Raw genomic sequence first — 17,248 nt, forward strand, 5'->3', positions numbered from 1 at the left:
CTCCGGGAAGAAGCTGGATTCGGCACAGTGAAAGCAAACTCGCCTTCTCAGCAGTGTTGTATTGTTCAAGTCCTCTTCTGCTCGCTTGCAGTCTTTTCTTGTAGGGTAGGAGATGTCAAGTTGTGTTACTGGGTGTAGAACGAGCTGCTTGGAGAATGGCCCTCTGCATGTGGAATCCAGAGGTACTCTGTGAAGTCTCTGAGATCTTGTAAAGAAATCTCTGCTTTCAATTAAAGCCTCATTTGAAGGTAGTGATCAGCAGAAATGTTTAGAAAATGTGCTATTAACTAAACAGGACTCAAATGCTCCAGGTTCCCCCCCCCCATGCTGAGTGGGGTGATTGGACGAAGCCTTCCCTGAATTCACATAGTAGATGTTCAAGAACTGACAAAACATGATGCCAAAGTTCAGCTGTAGTACAGATGGAAATGAAGCAGGGATCATGCTAATGATGCAAAGGAGCTTTACAGTGCAATCCTAGGCAGAGTTACATTCTTCCTAAATCCATGGATTTAGGAAGAATGCAAAATCTGTTTAGGACCGCATTGTCAAGCCCCCTTCCTTTTTGCCATCAAGTCACAGCTGACTTAGGTGACGCTGTAGGGTTTCCATGGCAAGAGACTAGCAGAGGTGGTTTGCTATGGCCTGCCTCTGCGTCACAACCCTAGCTTCTGAGATCTGATGCGATCAGGCAAGCCTGGGCTGTCGAGGTCAGGGCATTGTCCGTTAGCCCACTTTTTCCCCCAGGTGCTGAACAGCCTGTTTTTTCTGGTGCTACTAAACAAACTTTGCTAGCATTTCTTCAGGAGCTCTCAGTGATTTAGGCTCCTCAGTTGACAGCATGAAGAAAAATGTGATGAGCCTAAGACGCATGAAGTGTGCTACTGCATGAGGATGTGGGAGCCTGTATCACATTTTTGTGGTCTGTTACCAGTTCTTTTTGAAGTGCATAGACTTTGGGTTATAGCATGCAATGAGTTCTGCTTCACTGAGGAAGCCAAGCTTGATCATTACTTGTCTGAATAGTAATTAATTTTTTATTAGTTTAACATTGGGGATGGGAAGTGCTGCAAAGTTGTAGCCAACTTAAGCAACCCCATAGGGTTTTAAAGGCAAGAAATGTTCAGAGGTGGTTTGCCTTTGCATGCCTCTGCATAGTGACCCTGGACTTCCTTGGCGGTCTCCCATCCGACCCTCCTTAGCTTTTGAGATCTGATGAGATCGGGCTAGCCAGGGCCCATCCAGGTCAGGGCAGTGTAACATTACACCCAAATAAAGTACATATTTATGTTAATATTTAATATCTGTATTAAAACTTACAAAAATGCAGCCTTAATTTATAATATTAAGTTACCTAATGAAAGTAATGAAGCCTTCAGAAGGAATTCTTTAGCAAAGCTAAAATAAGCATTATGAATCAGAATATAAATTGTATTGTATTCTTTAATAATTACAGCCAAGGAATTGTCTTCTTAACCACATGCAGAAAATTTATCTAGCATATTTATGTTACTAATGTCCCTTTAAGTTGTCGCTTTCTGAACCTCAGCAGTAGGTCAGTTTCAAACAGCTTGGAATAGACCATACTTCTCAATGGTGAATCGCTGGTGTTTCAGTCTTTTGCCAATATTGAGCGAATTGTATCTATGAACGGGACCATGGAGCTGACTCGTACTCAGTTAGATCATTACTCTGTCAAGATCAGTATTGTCTGTCCTGACTGGCAGTGGCTCTCCAAGGTTTCATGAAGAGGTCTTTCACATCCCTTCTTACCTCATCCGCTTAATTGGAGGCATCCGGGATTGAACCTGAAACCCTCTGCATGCAAGGCAGATGCCCTACCAATGGGCTGTGGTGCCTCCGATGAGCCATAAACTGGCAAGAAGCGAGCACCTCAATCTGATCTCAATTAGCAGAGCTCTTTTAATGCTCAGTTTACACTCGGTCACCTTTTTTTCTTGTAGTACATCTGTTTCTAGACTTTCAGTCATCACCGGAAATCTGTCATGGAAATTCTGCTGCAGGAATAGGATCCTGGACATGATTCTAAGATGCTTGCTCAGGTCATGCAAAATGCCGGCCCTTTTTTTTGGAGCCTCATTACTATCTGCTCATCACAGACATAGTTTACAGTCCCTTGTAACTGCATATTCTTAGAATGGATGGTGAGCAATTTGTGTGGCACATGGGTGGGGGGGAGAGAAAACTTGGAGAGTTCCTTGGGAGCTACAGAACTCTGCAACACAGTTTGAGAACTGTAGTCAAAGTGAATCCCATCTTCCTTGCAGCCCCCTTTTCTTCCTGCTTGTGGGCCTGCAGCATCTTATGGGGGAGGTATATGCATCTGCAGGTAGCTTCTTTGCTGCACAGTTTGTAAACTGCCACTGTAGTGGAAGCTGAACAAAGTAACTGTTGCACAAAAGCCAGACTTTAAGCTTTGTGCTTCTACGAAGAGCAGGTGTGCAATTTACATGGGAAGCATAAACAGTAAAGGGACAGTGAAGGAGAAAAGTGAAGTCAAGTATGACAGGATTGCTGGCATGGATACACCCTTGCTGGAAAAGACTCTTCTCAGTCCCCTCCCTGGAAGTGTAATGTGCAAGGTCATACCTGTAAGACTGGCCGGGCAGAACTAGGCTGGCACTCCTTGATGTAGGTCAGGGGTTCCTTGCTGTTACAGGTAGCTGGTGCCGTGGAAGGGGCAAAGGAGGAGGCTTTCCGAACAATTCCTTGTCTTCTCTTAAGGGCATGAGTCATTATAGCTGCATGTCTTCGAAGCAAGAAAGGGCCTCAGGGAATACAAAATATTTTAGGCTGACTATAGAACTCCTTTTAGTCTAGTTACTTTCAGTTTCATCATTTCCTGAAAAACCTAATTCAAGCTGGATGCTCTCATTCTCTGGTGTGCCCTGCTCAATCATGGCCAAAAAAGGCAAGCAGTTAAATTCTTGGAAATTGCATTTGCAGGAAGCTGTGTAGAGGAGATTTCGGCTGCAGCTGTTGTCCTGCCAGTCTTGACAATCTTTTGAATACAATGGGCAGAAGTTTGTTTCCTGCGCTCCCCCCTGCCCCTCCCTTCAATAGCTTGAGTGCCAAACTTCAGCCATCAAAATCACCGGCTCTTTGTTAGGCTGGAGACCTGTAGCTTATCCCACCCTTAACACTGTGCCAGTGGAAATACTTGGCTTAGCTAGACGTTCCAAACCCTTGCCTTTCCTTGCTCAGTGGTTTCAATTTTATTTTAGGTAATGTAACCGTGTTGGCCCTGACCTGGATGGCCCAGGCTAGCCTGATCTCGTCAGATCACAGAAGCTAAGCAGGGTCAGCCCTGGTTAGTATTTGGATGGGAGACCACCAAGGAATACCAGGGTTGCTGTGCAGAGGAAGGCACTGGCAAACCACCTCTGTTAGTCTCTTGCCATGAAAACCCCAAAAAGGGGTTGCCATAAGTCGGCTGCGACTTGATGACACTTTACACACACACCGTGTTGGAGCTGGTTCTTTCTGTCCAGTGGCGAGAGATCACAATTATTTGATGCTTGGTGCAACACTAATGCAACTCTGCAGAAGTTGGGTACTGGTTCATTCAGTAGCACTGCTGCTTTCTACTGGAGATTTCTGAATCGTTCTCTCCCTGCCCCTATTTTCTTCCCTTGGAGAACCACAAGTGATTCTACGCTTCTTCCTTACCATCTCACAACAGGCCTGGCTTGGCATGAGCTTCCTGTCATCCTGAGCACCTTGTTGCCTATTAAGAGATGCCACATGGCCCTGGGGTTGCCTGCTCTAAGTTATGACTTGTGGGTGTAATGAAGAAAGAAAACATGGAGCTCATTTCCGGATGGGGTAGAGGTCCTACTGAGGCTTGTGGCTTGTTGGTACAAATAGCTGTAGATTGCTAACCCGGTAAAACATTTTTCCACTGCTTTTTTCATATCTTGTTCTAGAATTGAGAGAACAAGCAGGAGACCTGCAAGGACTGTAAGGGGAGGGGAGCCCCACACCTCCCTCATTGTCTCCTTGCCAGCTTCTACTTCAGCTTTCCTTTCCACTTGTAGTCCTCGAGTGCTCTCCTTGACTCTGTCCTCTTACCTTGCCTTTTTGGGTTTCTACAGCAACATAAAATGCTACCCAGTTGTTGTGGGTTTTATGTTTTCCTGGGTTTTTAACCCCCTGTTTAATTTTTTGGTTTTGTTTTGTTTGGTTTTCTTTCTTTCCCAAATCTTGGAGGTTTCCTGGGTTTGCGAAAACCATCTTTCCTAGCTGTTATGTGGAGTTTTTTGATCTGCACAGTAGGGCCATGGGAATTGGTTGCATGATATGGGTAAATAGCAGCAATCTGGCAATGAGTGGTGTTGCAGCTACCAAATACTCACTGATTCAATAAGTGCTTTATTTTACTATTTCCTATGTTTTGGGATTTATGAAACTTAAAGCTCCCTCAAGGTGAAATGTTCTTGCTTCTGTTGTTCGCTGTATTGTCCTGAGTGGGGAATGCTTTCAGTGGAATTTGATCGCTAATGCCATATTAAATTTAGATATCTGAAGATGTTGGCAATTAAACTTGTATAAAGTCTAGATGACTATAATGTCATGTCAGTGGTGTCCATGATAATAACAAAATTCTTCTTTTAACAGGTCCTTGGTTATAAACCACCATGGCTCAGAGAGATGCTGATAAATACCTGTATGTGGACAGAAACCTCATCAACAATCCTCTGGCTCAGGCTGACTGGGCAGCCAAGAAGCTGGTGTGGGTTCCATCAGAGAAAAATGGGTTTGAACCAGCTAGCTTGAAGGAAGAAGTGGGTGATGAAGCAATTGTTGAGCTTGCTGAAAATGGAAAGAAAGTGAGAGTGAACAAAGACGATATCCAAAAGATGAACCCACCCAAGTTCTCTAAAGTGGAAGACATGGCAGAACTGACCTGCTTGAACGAGGCCTCTGTGCTACACAATCTGAAGGAGCGATACTACTCAGGGCTCATTTACGTAAGTAATAAATTTATTTGCTTGATTTAGGGTCCATTTAAACGCTGGGTAGTACTCTAGGACGTACCTTGTATTACAATACTCCTTTGCCCACTGATTTCTACCACTAAGTTTTCTCTTTAATGGAGTCTTTGAGGTATGTCATAGGTTATTGGATTGCAGTAATTGCATGTTTTGCATGTGTTTTATTTTGACATACCGGTACTCTTTGGAAGAGGCATTAGGGCTCGTCAGCAAGATGTATGAGCCCAAAATCTGACATTCTTTTGATGGTAATGACTTGTCTCTTGTATTCATGCCTTCCATGGAAGGGAATACTAATATCAAGCTGGCCGCCCTCTTTTTGAGATCTAACTTCCAACATATGCTGACTGTAAAACACATCCCGAGCAGGTGATTTGGATTTTACTCATTCCTGGTCACTCCCCACCAAAGAAAGTGGCAGCATAACTCTGGTGAGTTTGTTGCCATAGAAACAAGGACACCGGACTGCTTGTTCAAGCTGATGGTTATATAGAAAGCGTTAAGATCTTGTGTGTTTTCTGATGCATGACCACCGGTTCACAGAGGACTAAAAGATACTAATTAGGCTTGTTCTTTGATAGGGCTATTTTTTATTAAGCTGACCTTTTTGTCCTGAAAGGATGGAGGCGAACAGCCTGTCTCAATGGAGTCATTGAAGTTTAAACCAAAATTTAAACTTCGGGGCCTCCGTGGAGAAGGGATCTTCGCCTCCTTTACTGCATGGGCATGAATCAGTTACCTATGACTTGTACCGGGCTTCGACTAATCTTTCACACATGTTGATCCATGGCACGATTAAGGTGGTAAATATATTTTGTGAGGCTGTTCTTGCCCGAGTCTATATTTTTTGGCACAGGACTCTGCTAGTCGATTTTTATGTACCGGTAGTTGATAGATTTGCTAGATCGAAACACTTGGCTTTGTCGGTCTAGTAAGCATAAAAAAAAGTTTTAAAACATTTAAACTGCTAATTCTGGGCTAATCTGCAGATTTGTATGCAGTACTCTAGCTTTAATTGGTGTTAATAATGTTGACTCAAATGAGCCATTCTCAGTTTCTCACATCATTAGAACCTGTTTTAATGTTGCTGGGTATAGGGAAGCCATATAACTTGAGAGTTATTGCTTGAGTTTTGTTTGCTACAATCCTACGTGCAGTCCATTTGCACAAGATTCCCACATAAATAATTCCATGGATAATGGCTGATGTCCGTCAATTATCTGCTCAAGCTTCCAGATGACGGGATACTGGAAGTTACTTAACAGGCTTTAGAGTCATTCCATATAAATGTTTAGGGGCATAATTCTATTCGGATTTGAGAAACCGATTCACAGTTTTCACTGATTTTTACATATACTGCTTCTGCACTGGTGGTCTTAACCTGGGACGCACAGTGTAAAAGAGACTTTATCTGTGTGATGGCTAGAAGCACGTGAGAGAATACTAGGCTCTTTACTTGGAGTAATTGCATATCCCCCTGCCAGTGCAGCTGGTTATATAGACATGAGCATGAAGTACCAGGGGAGAAGACTTGAAAGGAGGGAGAAAACTTGAGCATTGGATAAGACCAAGGATTACTGTAAAAACCGAACAATAATTGAATACAGGCAGAGTATCCACCTCCAGACAGCTTGGGACCAGAAATGGTCCGTAGTTTGGATCTTTCTGGATTTTAGATCTGAAGTTCGACTGTGGCAGGGAGGGGTGCTAAACTGAAGGCCGGCCTTTAGTTTAGCATCCCTCCCTGCCGCAGTTGAACTTGTGCGGTGGCGGAGATGCTAAACTGAAAGCTGGGCATGCTGCAAGCACGGTCAGCCTTCAGTTTAGCATCCCTCGCTGCTGCCAAAGTTTGATCTGACTCACAGCCACGCTGCCCAGTTTCTCCAGACTTCGGAAAGGCCGGGCAGCATGGCTGCGAGTCAGATCCACGCAGTCCGGCCGCTCGGAAGCCAGAAGCTAATCTGCCTGCATGCTGGTTCGAAGGGTCCGGTTTTCAGGTCAGTCTGGATAAGGGATGCTAAACCTGTAATAAGAAAACCTTCCAAGACATTGGGTTGTATTTCCAGACAGAAACGTAGTTGGACCCATGATGGACATGCGGTGAGAACTGATTGTAGCTCTCTCATGCTTGTGCATCTCTGTGTGCATAGAAAACCTCATTCGTGCCTGCCAACATGAAGTGGGAACTGACCCTCTTGAGTTGTCCACGCTTTTCACCACATTCTCTCCTGCTTCTCCCTGTGTCCGCTGCTCACTTCCTCCTTGATACCTGCTTCATTCAAGAAACTTCTAAAACAATCTTGTTTCCCCTTTTTCCTGGAATTCAGTTAGACAAGTGTGATAATAACCTCTTCCTTTCTAAGGCAGCCGCTCACTATCAAGTTGACGTCGTGTTTGACTTTGCTTTTCCTTTTTTTGGTTTTCCTTTGCATCCTGTCTCAAGGGTTGCCTTTTAAAAGGGGTGCTTTTTTTCTTTTGTGTAGCATGGTAGTAGAAGTAAATGCTTGGCTTACCTTTATGCAACAGGACCTTATTGCCAACATCTTCTTTGGGATATTTCTTTATAATGTCCATGCTGCCTCTCCAGAGAACCTGCTTGAGGTGGCCTTCCATTCGAGTCCTGGCTCATTGCTTCTACTTACGATTAATTACTGGATGGGCATGTGCATCCCACATCCATCTCCATAGGTCATGGTTAGCAATTCCTGTAACTGACTTGCTTTTCCATAGGAGTATGCAACTGAAATTTAGCATCTAATGATTGATGGGGTGGATGTTTTGGTGTAACAGCCCTGAGAGGAAATCCTCGGGGCTGTTGCTATAGTGAGTGCTTAGTCTGCTGTTCTCTAGCTAGGAGCTTGAACAGATTCAAATCTCACTGCAATCCATAGAATGCTTTCACATGCTTTTTCAGGAGTGTTGCAGCTTACAAGATGAAGTTTTTCCCAGCTATTATGAGGTCCTATGAAATTGGGAGATGATCCACACAGCATTCTTGGACTTGGTTCAGGCGGCTCAATATCCACAGGCCTCCAATTTTTGTCAGAGTGCCAATTTAAAAAATGTACATTATTATATTACTTAATTTTTACCCAATTGGGGGGCAGATTCAAAAGAGGCTGAGATATTCTCTTATCCTAACAGCCCTTTGAGGTGGGTTAGGCTGTGTTACAGGAAGAAAGCTGACAGGAAGAAAATAGATTTCTTTGAACTGTGGTATTGGTGGAGAGTGTTATAGAGACTGCAGACTGCCAAAAAGACAAATCAGTGGGTTATAGATCAAATCAAGCCTGAACAGTCCCTAGAAGCTAAAATGATTAAACTGAGGCTATCGTACTTTGCTCACATTAGAAGACAACAGTCACTGGAAAAGACAATAATGCCAGGACAAGTTGAAGGACAAGAGGAAGACCCAACATGAGATGGCTTGACTCTATAAAGGAAGCCACGGCCCTCAGTTTGCAAGGCTGATAGGACGTTTTGGAGGACACTGATTTGGAAGCGACTTCACAGCACTTAACACACGCGCACACACACACACACAGGCTGTGTGTGTGACTGGCCCAAGGGCATCCATTAAGCTTCCATGGCACACTGGGGATTCGAACGTGGTTTCCTTCATCCTCATCCAGCATTCTGGCTGTGCACCACGCTGGCCCTATATTGCATTTTCAGGAGCCTTTAAATGTGCACAGGAGTTGACAGGACTGCGTAACGCTTTCTTCTGGCGCTTTGATCCTTGCTTGGGAACAGCAGTATTACTCGTGCAGCAAATTTAGCTACACTGGTCTCAGGGGAATCCTGATTGGCTGCTTGTGCAGATCTGTGACCTATTCATTAATAATTTAGAAGGCATTTTGTCTTAATGGATACTAGTAGACAAGATAAAACTCTGTGTGCTGCCACAATTTTAGAAGGGGCAATCTTTGCTCTTACACCTTCAGCACTCATGAGCATGGGAGTGTGGAATGCAGATTCCCATGTATATTTAGCAGCTGCATCTATGAGTTTTACCATAGACATTGATACTCTTGCTTTGCCTAGACCCACATATCCAGTAAGGCACAGAGGGCAAGTGACTGGAGAAGCCTGGGGCAATGGGGTGGAGGTGGGGTGCTGCCGCACCTCAGGCATGTCGCCAAGATGAAATGTCTCAGCATAGCTAATGCAGAGTGAGTCTGGCGGGGCTCATCTCTGATTCAGATTCATCTTTATTACAGCCAAAGGCCAGCATAAAATATACATCCTATGATAAAACTATACAACTCTACGGATCCTGCTTACAGCATCTCATCCGTGCTGATTAACTTTAAGATTTACCAATAGGACCTTTATTCATCATTAATGCTTTCCGTTTCCAACAGACATAAGAGCAAACTTTTGCTACAGAGTCCTATCTTTCAGTAAATATTCCACCAAAGAGGCCTCAGAGATGCAAGAGTGTTCAAACAGAGATAGTAGGGGAGTAATTAAACGATTCCTGGCATCATCATAATATTCACAATGAAACACTATATGTACTGATCTTATGCTCAGTTGAAGAGGCACATGGGGGCTGAGACTGCTTTTGAGTACCTCTGAAGTCTGTGCATCATCAGAGAAGAGACCTTGCTTGAGTTGGAGAAGAGGGAGGGTTGGTTGCTGCCACACATTTTGGCCAGCCGCCAAGGCCTTGGAGAAATAAGTAGCTACAGAGCTGAACTTAATTCTTCCCTGCTGCTGGCCTGAATTATTTCTCCTCGTTGTCAATTCACCCCTTCTTCAGAGGGCTTACATGGATATTGTGGTCAATAATTCTAATTCTGGTCCAGCAAGTACTGAATCAAGTCTTTTCTTGGTGTGCTACAGTTAATATGCTGGAGTTGGTGGTTGGTGTGGTGATGTGGTTAGAATTCTGTCAAGAATTGGGGAGAACCAGCTGTATGAGTCTAACCTACTTCACAGGAGTCCAGTGAGACCAACAAAATTCATACCAGCTTAGTGCTTGAGACAGAGCTTGATCCGGATGCATTACTGGATTCCTGTTTTATTTTGCTGCTACTGATGCACCACTGGATTCCTGTTTTATTTTGCTGCTACTGACTAACATTGGCCACCCATCTGGAACTACCTCACAGGGTCACTATGAAGATAAAGTAGGAGAAGGAAGAACATTGTATGGGGCAAGACAAAAATGGTGATTCTGACTTGTCCTGATGTTCTGCTGAGAAGATAATTTGGACCCCCTTACAAAAGAAGGGTGGAAGGAATAATGAAGATGAAAGGAGTAAACATTGGGTTGGGCCCAGACCAAATATTCCAGTGGCAGAATTGAATCCCCCTCCCCATTGCAGACCGCTGATCTCCAAGTAATGCTGCTCCCAAGGAACCCTAATGGATGACATGAATGGTCTGCGCTGCAGTGGGAAGGGTACTAATTTCATCTGGATCCAACCAGTTGCTGCTAGCCTTCCCTCCTACCTTAACTGGAATTGCTTCAGGAGAAGAAGCTGAAAGCATTGAAAGGATCCAGCATTCACATTTAAATCTGCCTTTAGTTGTTTTTTCAGCCTCTTTTATATATATATATATATATATATATATATATATATATATATATATATATATATATATATATATATATATATATATATATATATATATATATATATATATATATATATAAGTTTTTTATCTTTGAAGGCTGCAACAAGACTTGAAAACATGCAAATTCTTGAGAAAATCTTGATACCCCAGTGGTGGTACCTAGCAGGCTCCATGGCACTTCGGAAGGGTGCTTCTGTGGCTTTTAACCCTCCCCCAAGCTATTGTGATAAAGTTTGCAAAATAAGCTATTTGCTTAACCAGTTTGCCACAGCATTGATTCTTAATTGGCAGAACAGACTTTGATGCTTAATTGGCAGAACAGGACTTGATGCAGGATTTATAACCCTGGGCTAGAGTATTTGGTTCCCTTGTATTCTGATGTGTGCTGCCATGTAACTTGCTCATGCAAGAAAATAAGCTATTGCTTTTTTCTTTTTATATCTTAAAATCAGATGATACTCCTTTGTGTTCTGTTGAGCTGGGAACTTAGATCCTTTGCATTCATCTTTATAGTAAATTGCTAAGTTAAATGCACTTTCCAGTCTTCTGGAAGATGAATACCTATATTCATGTAGTAAGTGGCAGGCATGATTGCTTGTTTAAATGTTTGGTAATGGAAGGCAATTTATGGTAGTCATGTAAATGCATTTCCTCCAGATAAATGTATCTATCCTAGGTGCAATCATTCTTATTTGGGGAGGATGGAGAGGGAATAAAGATTTACTGTTGTTAGCTGCATTCAAGAAACTATCAAACCTCCCATATGGTTGAGCTAATTCTTCATGCAATTAATTTTGCAGACTTACTCAGGCCTCTTCTGTGTTGTCATAAATCCCTACAAGAACTTGCCTATCTATTCAGAGGAGATCGTGGACATGTACAAAGGCAAGAAGAGGCACGAGATGCCCCCTCACATCTACGCCATCACAGACACTGCCTACAGGAGCATGATGCAAGGTAGGTTACTTGCTGCGCAATTTAAAAAAAAGAGAGGCTCTGGCCAGAAAGGTTGCTGTGCGAGTAGGCTAATCGGTTCAGAGTTACTTTCCTCCCCTGAAATGTCAACAAGTGTGGGTAAAAAAAAAAAAAGAAGAAGCATGTGAAGGTTTCGTGTTGGGGTGGAGGTCTGGCTAGGAGGGAAAAAATTACAACATTCTTCTGACCTCTAGCAGGGCCACATTCTTACTTTGCTTTGAGTCCTGCTTTAATCCATGGGGGAGGTTTTGATGCAGCAGCCAGTGGAATGGGAGGAATCTGCACCAAGTGCAGAAGATGAAAGTTCTCCTGCGAGAACCAGAGGTTCAGGATTAGCTGTTTTTGTGCCTTAGACTCCATTCAGAGCCTAACAGGCAGGAAATCTTCTCTGGTGCTGAGCTCTCTTAAAGATGCATGGCAAGCCCAGTGACTCTGACCCGTTCTCCGCATGGGGTGCGCTTGTTTCCTGGAGCTGACAGAGCAGAAAGTGTTGCATGTTAATTGGTTAGATTCTAGCATTTGATTTAAGGCATTCTAATTGGCAGTCTGTGTAGGAGGCGGAGGCGGCGGCGATTGCTTTTATTCTGGCTTAAACTAATACCAAAATTGCTCTAACCTTTTTGTAAATGCAGCTAGTCTTTTCTTTCCCTTTCCCTAGAAATGGCGACTTGCTGGCAGCCTAGTGGAGCTGTTCTTTAATGAAGAAACTCCCCATTTCAGACCCAATTAACCGATGGGGGGGAGGAAGGGGTGGGTGCACAAGTTTTGCGTAGCGCAGCTGTGTTTCTGGCTTTGCTAGAACCTCAGGTGATGTAGCTTGCTCACTTGGCTTGCTACGCTATGGTACGTTCACTTTTGTTTAGAAGGCTAGAATATTTACAGTAAGCCTCGATCTCTTGCCTGAGGTGGTGAGCAAGAGCTGTTTCCTTACTCTTCTCCCTCCCCCGCCCCAAAATGGAACGGCTGCTCCAGTGTGGAAATAAAATACAGTAGCACTGATAGCTCCTGTGCAGGTTTTGAATTCAATAAAATTCATTACACCCTGAGCTTGTATGAAAACATTCCTTGAATAGTTCAGGCCCCACAGGTGTACGACCTCTTGTCTGCTTCTTCTCTGTTGTGTAATAAACCATCAGGTGTGGGGAGGGGGACTCCAGAATGATGCCAAAGAAAGCCATGATGGTTTTGGGGGAGGTTGGCAGTAAGGGGGAGGAATTCATTGTTCTTGCAACTTAGAATCTAAGTTGCTTTTTTCAGCTCATGTACCTTAAACATTACAAATATTGCATATGAAGATTTTAATGAATTTTAGAAGTTGTGGCCAGAAATTCTCTGTTTGCTTCTCGATCCAGCCCGGCCTGCTCATAGTAGCATTCCATATCCCTTTAAATCAGGCTTGTTTATGCTGCTCTTTTGTTTTGAACTGATTCACAGAGAGTCTTTCTTAATAGGACAGTTGTTTTATAAGGAGCTGTCAGTGACCCATGACTTTAATATAAATTTACCTGCACTTCTCCTCATACTGAAGGAGGGGAAAGTTTGTCTCTGCTTGCCTTTGAAATAGGTCAACTTCTCCAGTGACACCATCAGCTAGTTAGCTGCCTGCATATCAGAAATTACTCTGCATGTTTTCCCCTCCAAATATAATGCTCTCGGACTAGACCCTCTGTTCAAATTTAATGTAATTCCTGTGTAGCTAGCATAAGTCAACTTGATTGTACATGAAGTGATGCCTAGAGTATTCATGTAGAAAGGGGACCACGAAGTTTAAAAGAACAAACCACTGAATACTCAAATATTCTATCTTTTCATTGTTCATCTGATGCAAATTTCGGGAAATATCTGTATAATGGCCCTTTACTGTGGTGTGGTTTTGGCTGTGGTGAAATACAATCCACATCCATTGGTCATGTTAACGTAGGGTTATCGCATTATGTATACCCAGCTATGTATTAAGAGTTTGAAACTGTTATAAAAAGCTGTGAAGACATCTTCCAACCACTTTTTAGCCGTGGCATCCAAAACCCCTTTCAAAGCGATGTTTTTTATAACATTTTCAAACTTTTAATACATCGCTGGGAATACATAATCCTGTAACCCCCCTTGCCTTCTTATCTGTTATCTACAGTGGCGCAACAAGTGTCCATTTTATGTCGGGGTGGCCGTGCTTACTTGGGAGGTGTGGGTAGGGTTCATTCCGGGGTGAAAGTAGGCTGGTACCCTGGTAAGAAAGTAGCCAAAGTAATACCTCCCATCTTCTGTTTTGAGGTCCTGTTCTCTTGGGGAGATGGCAGTACCAGTAAGAAATCCAAGTTACTTTCATCCCTGGGTTCATTTAACTGTAGCTTTTCTCTACATTGTAAGATCTTCCCAAGAGTCTGAAAAAACACAGTTGGGTTTTCCTTCCAAACAGAAACTGTACAGTTGCAGAAAATTCATGCTGGAAACCCATGCAACTATTTAAAAAAACAAAAACCCTTCCTATACTACCACAGGTCAGGTGGAAAGGAGGTTATTTGAGTTACTTACTGTATTCTTCCTGTAGGCTACACCTGCAAGGGAGAATATTAAGCTAGATCAAGTGAACTGATCCCCAGCAGCCATCGTGGGAATTAGTATGAGGGTTTCACGAGGCATATGTTTTTGTATTACTTTGAGTGGTAACAGAGAAGTTTGTGCCTCTTTGAAAATTGTGTACAAACACTGGGTTCTAGATGTCAGGCAGACAGAATCAACTGTGGTTCCATCAGCCTTGGCTTGGACGTGATAGAGAGAGATGAGTAGATACGAACCCATATCTTTTTTCCAGATCATTGTATTTCACGATCAACAACTGTTGTTAAACCCAGAGAATATACAAGCACACATTGAATCAGTGGTTTATAAAAGTACTGCCTTTACCTAATTTGCTTTTCTGAGCGAGCAGAAAAGGGAATGAGTTCTTAAATTGATGCTGTGACATTGTTCTGAATTGTCTTTAGTTAGCATAATGGGAGGGGGCGGTGTGAAAAACAGTTTTCATCTGTTAGTGGCAAAGGCTGTTTGACACGAACAGACGGCAGCATCCATTTTACTACCCACTGCAAGTACTCCTGGGGTGTGAAGGAGACATATTTAAAGCTCTAAAATGTTCCCTGTGCAGCGGTATGCAGATAATTGGGCAGTTCTCTTTTGGGCACACATATGTTGGCCTTAAAGCATCTTGGCCCCAACACAGTTACTGACTTAGATTTCGGTAAACCAGCCCTCAGAACTTTTCTTCTCCTTTACCAGTTCCTTCACCTCTGCTTGATGCTCTGTTATCCAGACACAAGAGATGTTAAGGATGAAATATCAATGTGTCAGAACTGCAGTCTTAATGGGAAAGTTGTTCCCAGAGAGAAGGGGTTGGGGCTTGCTGACAAGGAAACAGGATTTTCCCCTCCCCAGTGTGGTGGTAAGGTAGAAAATTTCCGGGAAAAGGGTGGCCGAAGGAACTCTCAGCAGGGTGTTCTAGCCCCTTGTGGTTCTCCCTTTATAACTTTTATCCTCCTTCAGTGTCTGTCAGTCTGCCTCTAGTACAGCTACGAGTCCTAGCTGCGGCTGATAAAACGTAGAGGGTCCGGCCGACCAGAGAGCGCTCTTTTTTCTTCTGTGGCTAGGAAGCAGGCTTTGACCCTCCAGCTGCCGTTTGCCCGCCTACAAACAGGGTTCAAACCTTTTTTGCCTTTTTAGCTCTACTTCCTCTTGCCTGGAGAGATGATGTCACCATTGTGCGAGTGCTGTATTCTCCTTTTATGGCGCTGAGCAGCCTCGACTCAGAGTTGCTCATGCAGAGGAAGTGGGTGAGGAAGGGCCTGGTTAGGATGTTCTGTAACTGAGTTTGTGTAGCCCTCAACTGTATGTTGCCTGTTCTTTCCTCCCCCCCCCCCTTTTAAAATCAAGTCCTCTTCAGCATTCCTTTTCTTACAGTAGCACCTGAGGGGATTACTGGGCTCTGGGGAAGCCTCAAAATGCCTATGTTTAATAAACGGTGGATGTCTGGCGTTTGTATTTGCATAAGAAAGCCGAGTAACCGTAGCAGATTTGTCTAGTGGGACCCTGAAACGTTAAAAGCTTGCTTGGCTAAGCAGCTTGCATCAAGTGCTCCTCAATTACTGTGCTGGTGGAGTGGGCTGGAATCCCAGTCAGTCTGTTAGCCAGTTATTGAAGATAGTGGTATCCCCTCGAAAAGCTTCCAAGCCACCACATTTCACAACAGTCCTCTTTGTTTGCTGTTGCAAGAACAAACCCTGTCTAATGTTGCTGCTATTTCAGAATAAGTAGGAACTGTGCTTCTTTAAAACGCCGCATTTGCTACTTGAATCCCTGCATGCCTGAAACGAGTCTTGCAAGCACTCTGGAAGGGGGTGGTAAGGCTCACAGGCAGTAGCTTTTTCTGTTTGCTGCTCTGCAACATGGAATCACTGCTATAATTAGACTAATGGGTTACTTATTAAAGATGCAGTTGAGAGATGTAACTCTGGGCATGTAAAGCAGATGTAGATTCCTGTCAATTGCCTCTTAATTGCTTTCTATAATGAGCACTTGAGGATGCATGCATTCCACCCTCGTGCCCCCAAATCCAGGTTAGCAGACGTTTGGCATTCTAGCCAGGTGCCGAAGGTAGTCTGTCTCTGCTACTGGCCACTTTAGCCTGTGGGAATGGGTGCCTCTGACCCTGGTATTTGCACAGTAATCCTGTCTGTGATGCAAGAGGCTAGGTGAGAAAGGAAAAAGTAGTATTTTGGAATGTCGAGTAGCTGTGCGGGAGGTAGAGGAAGCACCAGACAACTGCCCCCCCCCACGCCTCATTAGACTTGTATGTGTTTGGGGAGGGGGGGGAATCTGATTGTTGAGCAACAGGAAGTAGGATGCCATGCAGCATTTTTCAATTGTCAGAGCGGAGAAGAATTCCAGCTATCTCAGTGGTGAGTGCTGTGCAGGGCTGGGAAAATCCCCCCCATTCCAAAAAAGACTGCTTCCTTTTATGGTAATGTCTGCATGCTGCCATGTAACTTGCCTATACTCGCAGGTACATTCCTCCAAGCTTAAAGAGGTGACTCACGGCCTTGCAGCAGGCAGATGGTGGGGGGAACAATAAAGTGCTGAAAGGTATTGCCATGCTTGAAAGCTTGTGGTGGGGTTTTTTCCTCGGATTACTTCTCTGCTAATGGATAAGATCCTGTAAAGATTGAGTTTTTCCCCAGGGAAGCTCATGCTGATTCATGGTTGCTGAGTCATATTTTCTCTGGCACATGCTGAGCCTTTTCTGCCCCATGAGGGACAGCTCCTCCTGCAGGCTGAAAGAGGTACATGTGACAGAATGATGGACATCTGGCTCAAGTTACAGTTTGCAAAGGAATATTTCTCTTCCCATATAACATTATCTGCTCAAGAGCTTGCTACATAATTCTTTACTTTTGAAGAAAGTGGTGACACACAATAGTCCATCAGCGCCTGTGCCCTTTAAGAGTCCTGATGCTTCAGAGAAACAGTAGCCTTCCTGAAATTACCTGTACGATATGGAGCCACCCGGTGGTGTCTGTGCTGCTGAATAAATCTCCTGGGGCTATGTGAAAATGAATTATTATTTAGTCCCCTGATCCTCCCGTTAAATGCCCGGTCATGCAAAAGCCTTCTGGCACGTGCCG

At 43.8% G+C, this 17,248-nt stretch overlaps 1 protein-coding gene across 1 annotated transcript in view; it reads left to right on the forward strand.

The window, feature by feature from the left end:
• The window catches only part of MYH9 (myosin heavy chain 9), a 78,185-nt gene that overhangs the window by 15,232 nt on the left and 45,705 nt on the right, over positions 1-17,248 (forward strand). Inside the window, exons 2-3 of the mRNA XM_056847468.1 lie at positions 4,639-4,991; positions 11,402-11,558. Coding sequence (XP_056703446.1) covers positions 4,659-4,991; positions 11,402-11,558 — 490 coding nt within the window. The 5' untranslated portion in view covers positions 4,639-4,658. The remainder of the gene's footprint in view (positions 1-4,638; positions 4,992-11,401; positions 11,559-17,248) is intronic.

Source organism: Euleptes europaea, chromosome 3 (assembly GCF_029931775.1).
Source record: "Euleptes europaea isolate rEulEur1 chromosome 3, rEulEur1.hap1, whole genome shotgun sequence".
Taxonomy (NCBI): domain Eukaryota; kingdom Metazoa; phylum Chordata; class Lepidosauria; order Squamata; family Sphaerodactylidae; genus Euleptes; species Euleptes europaea.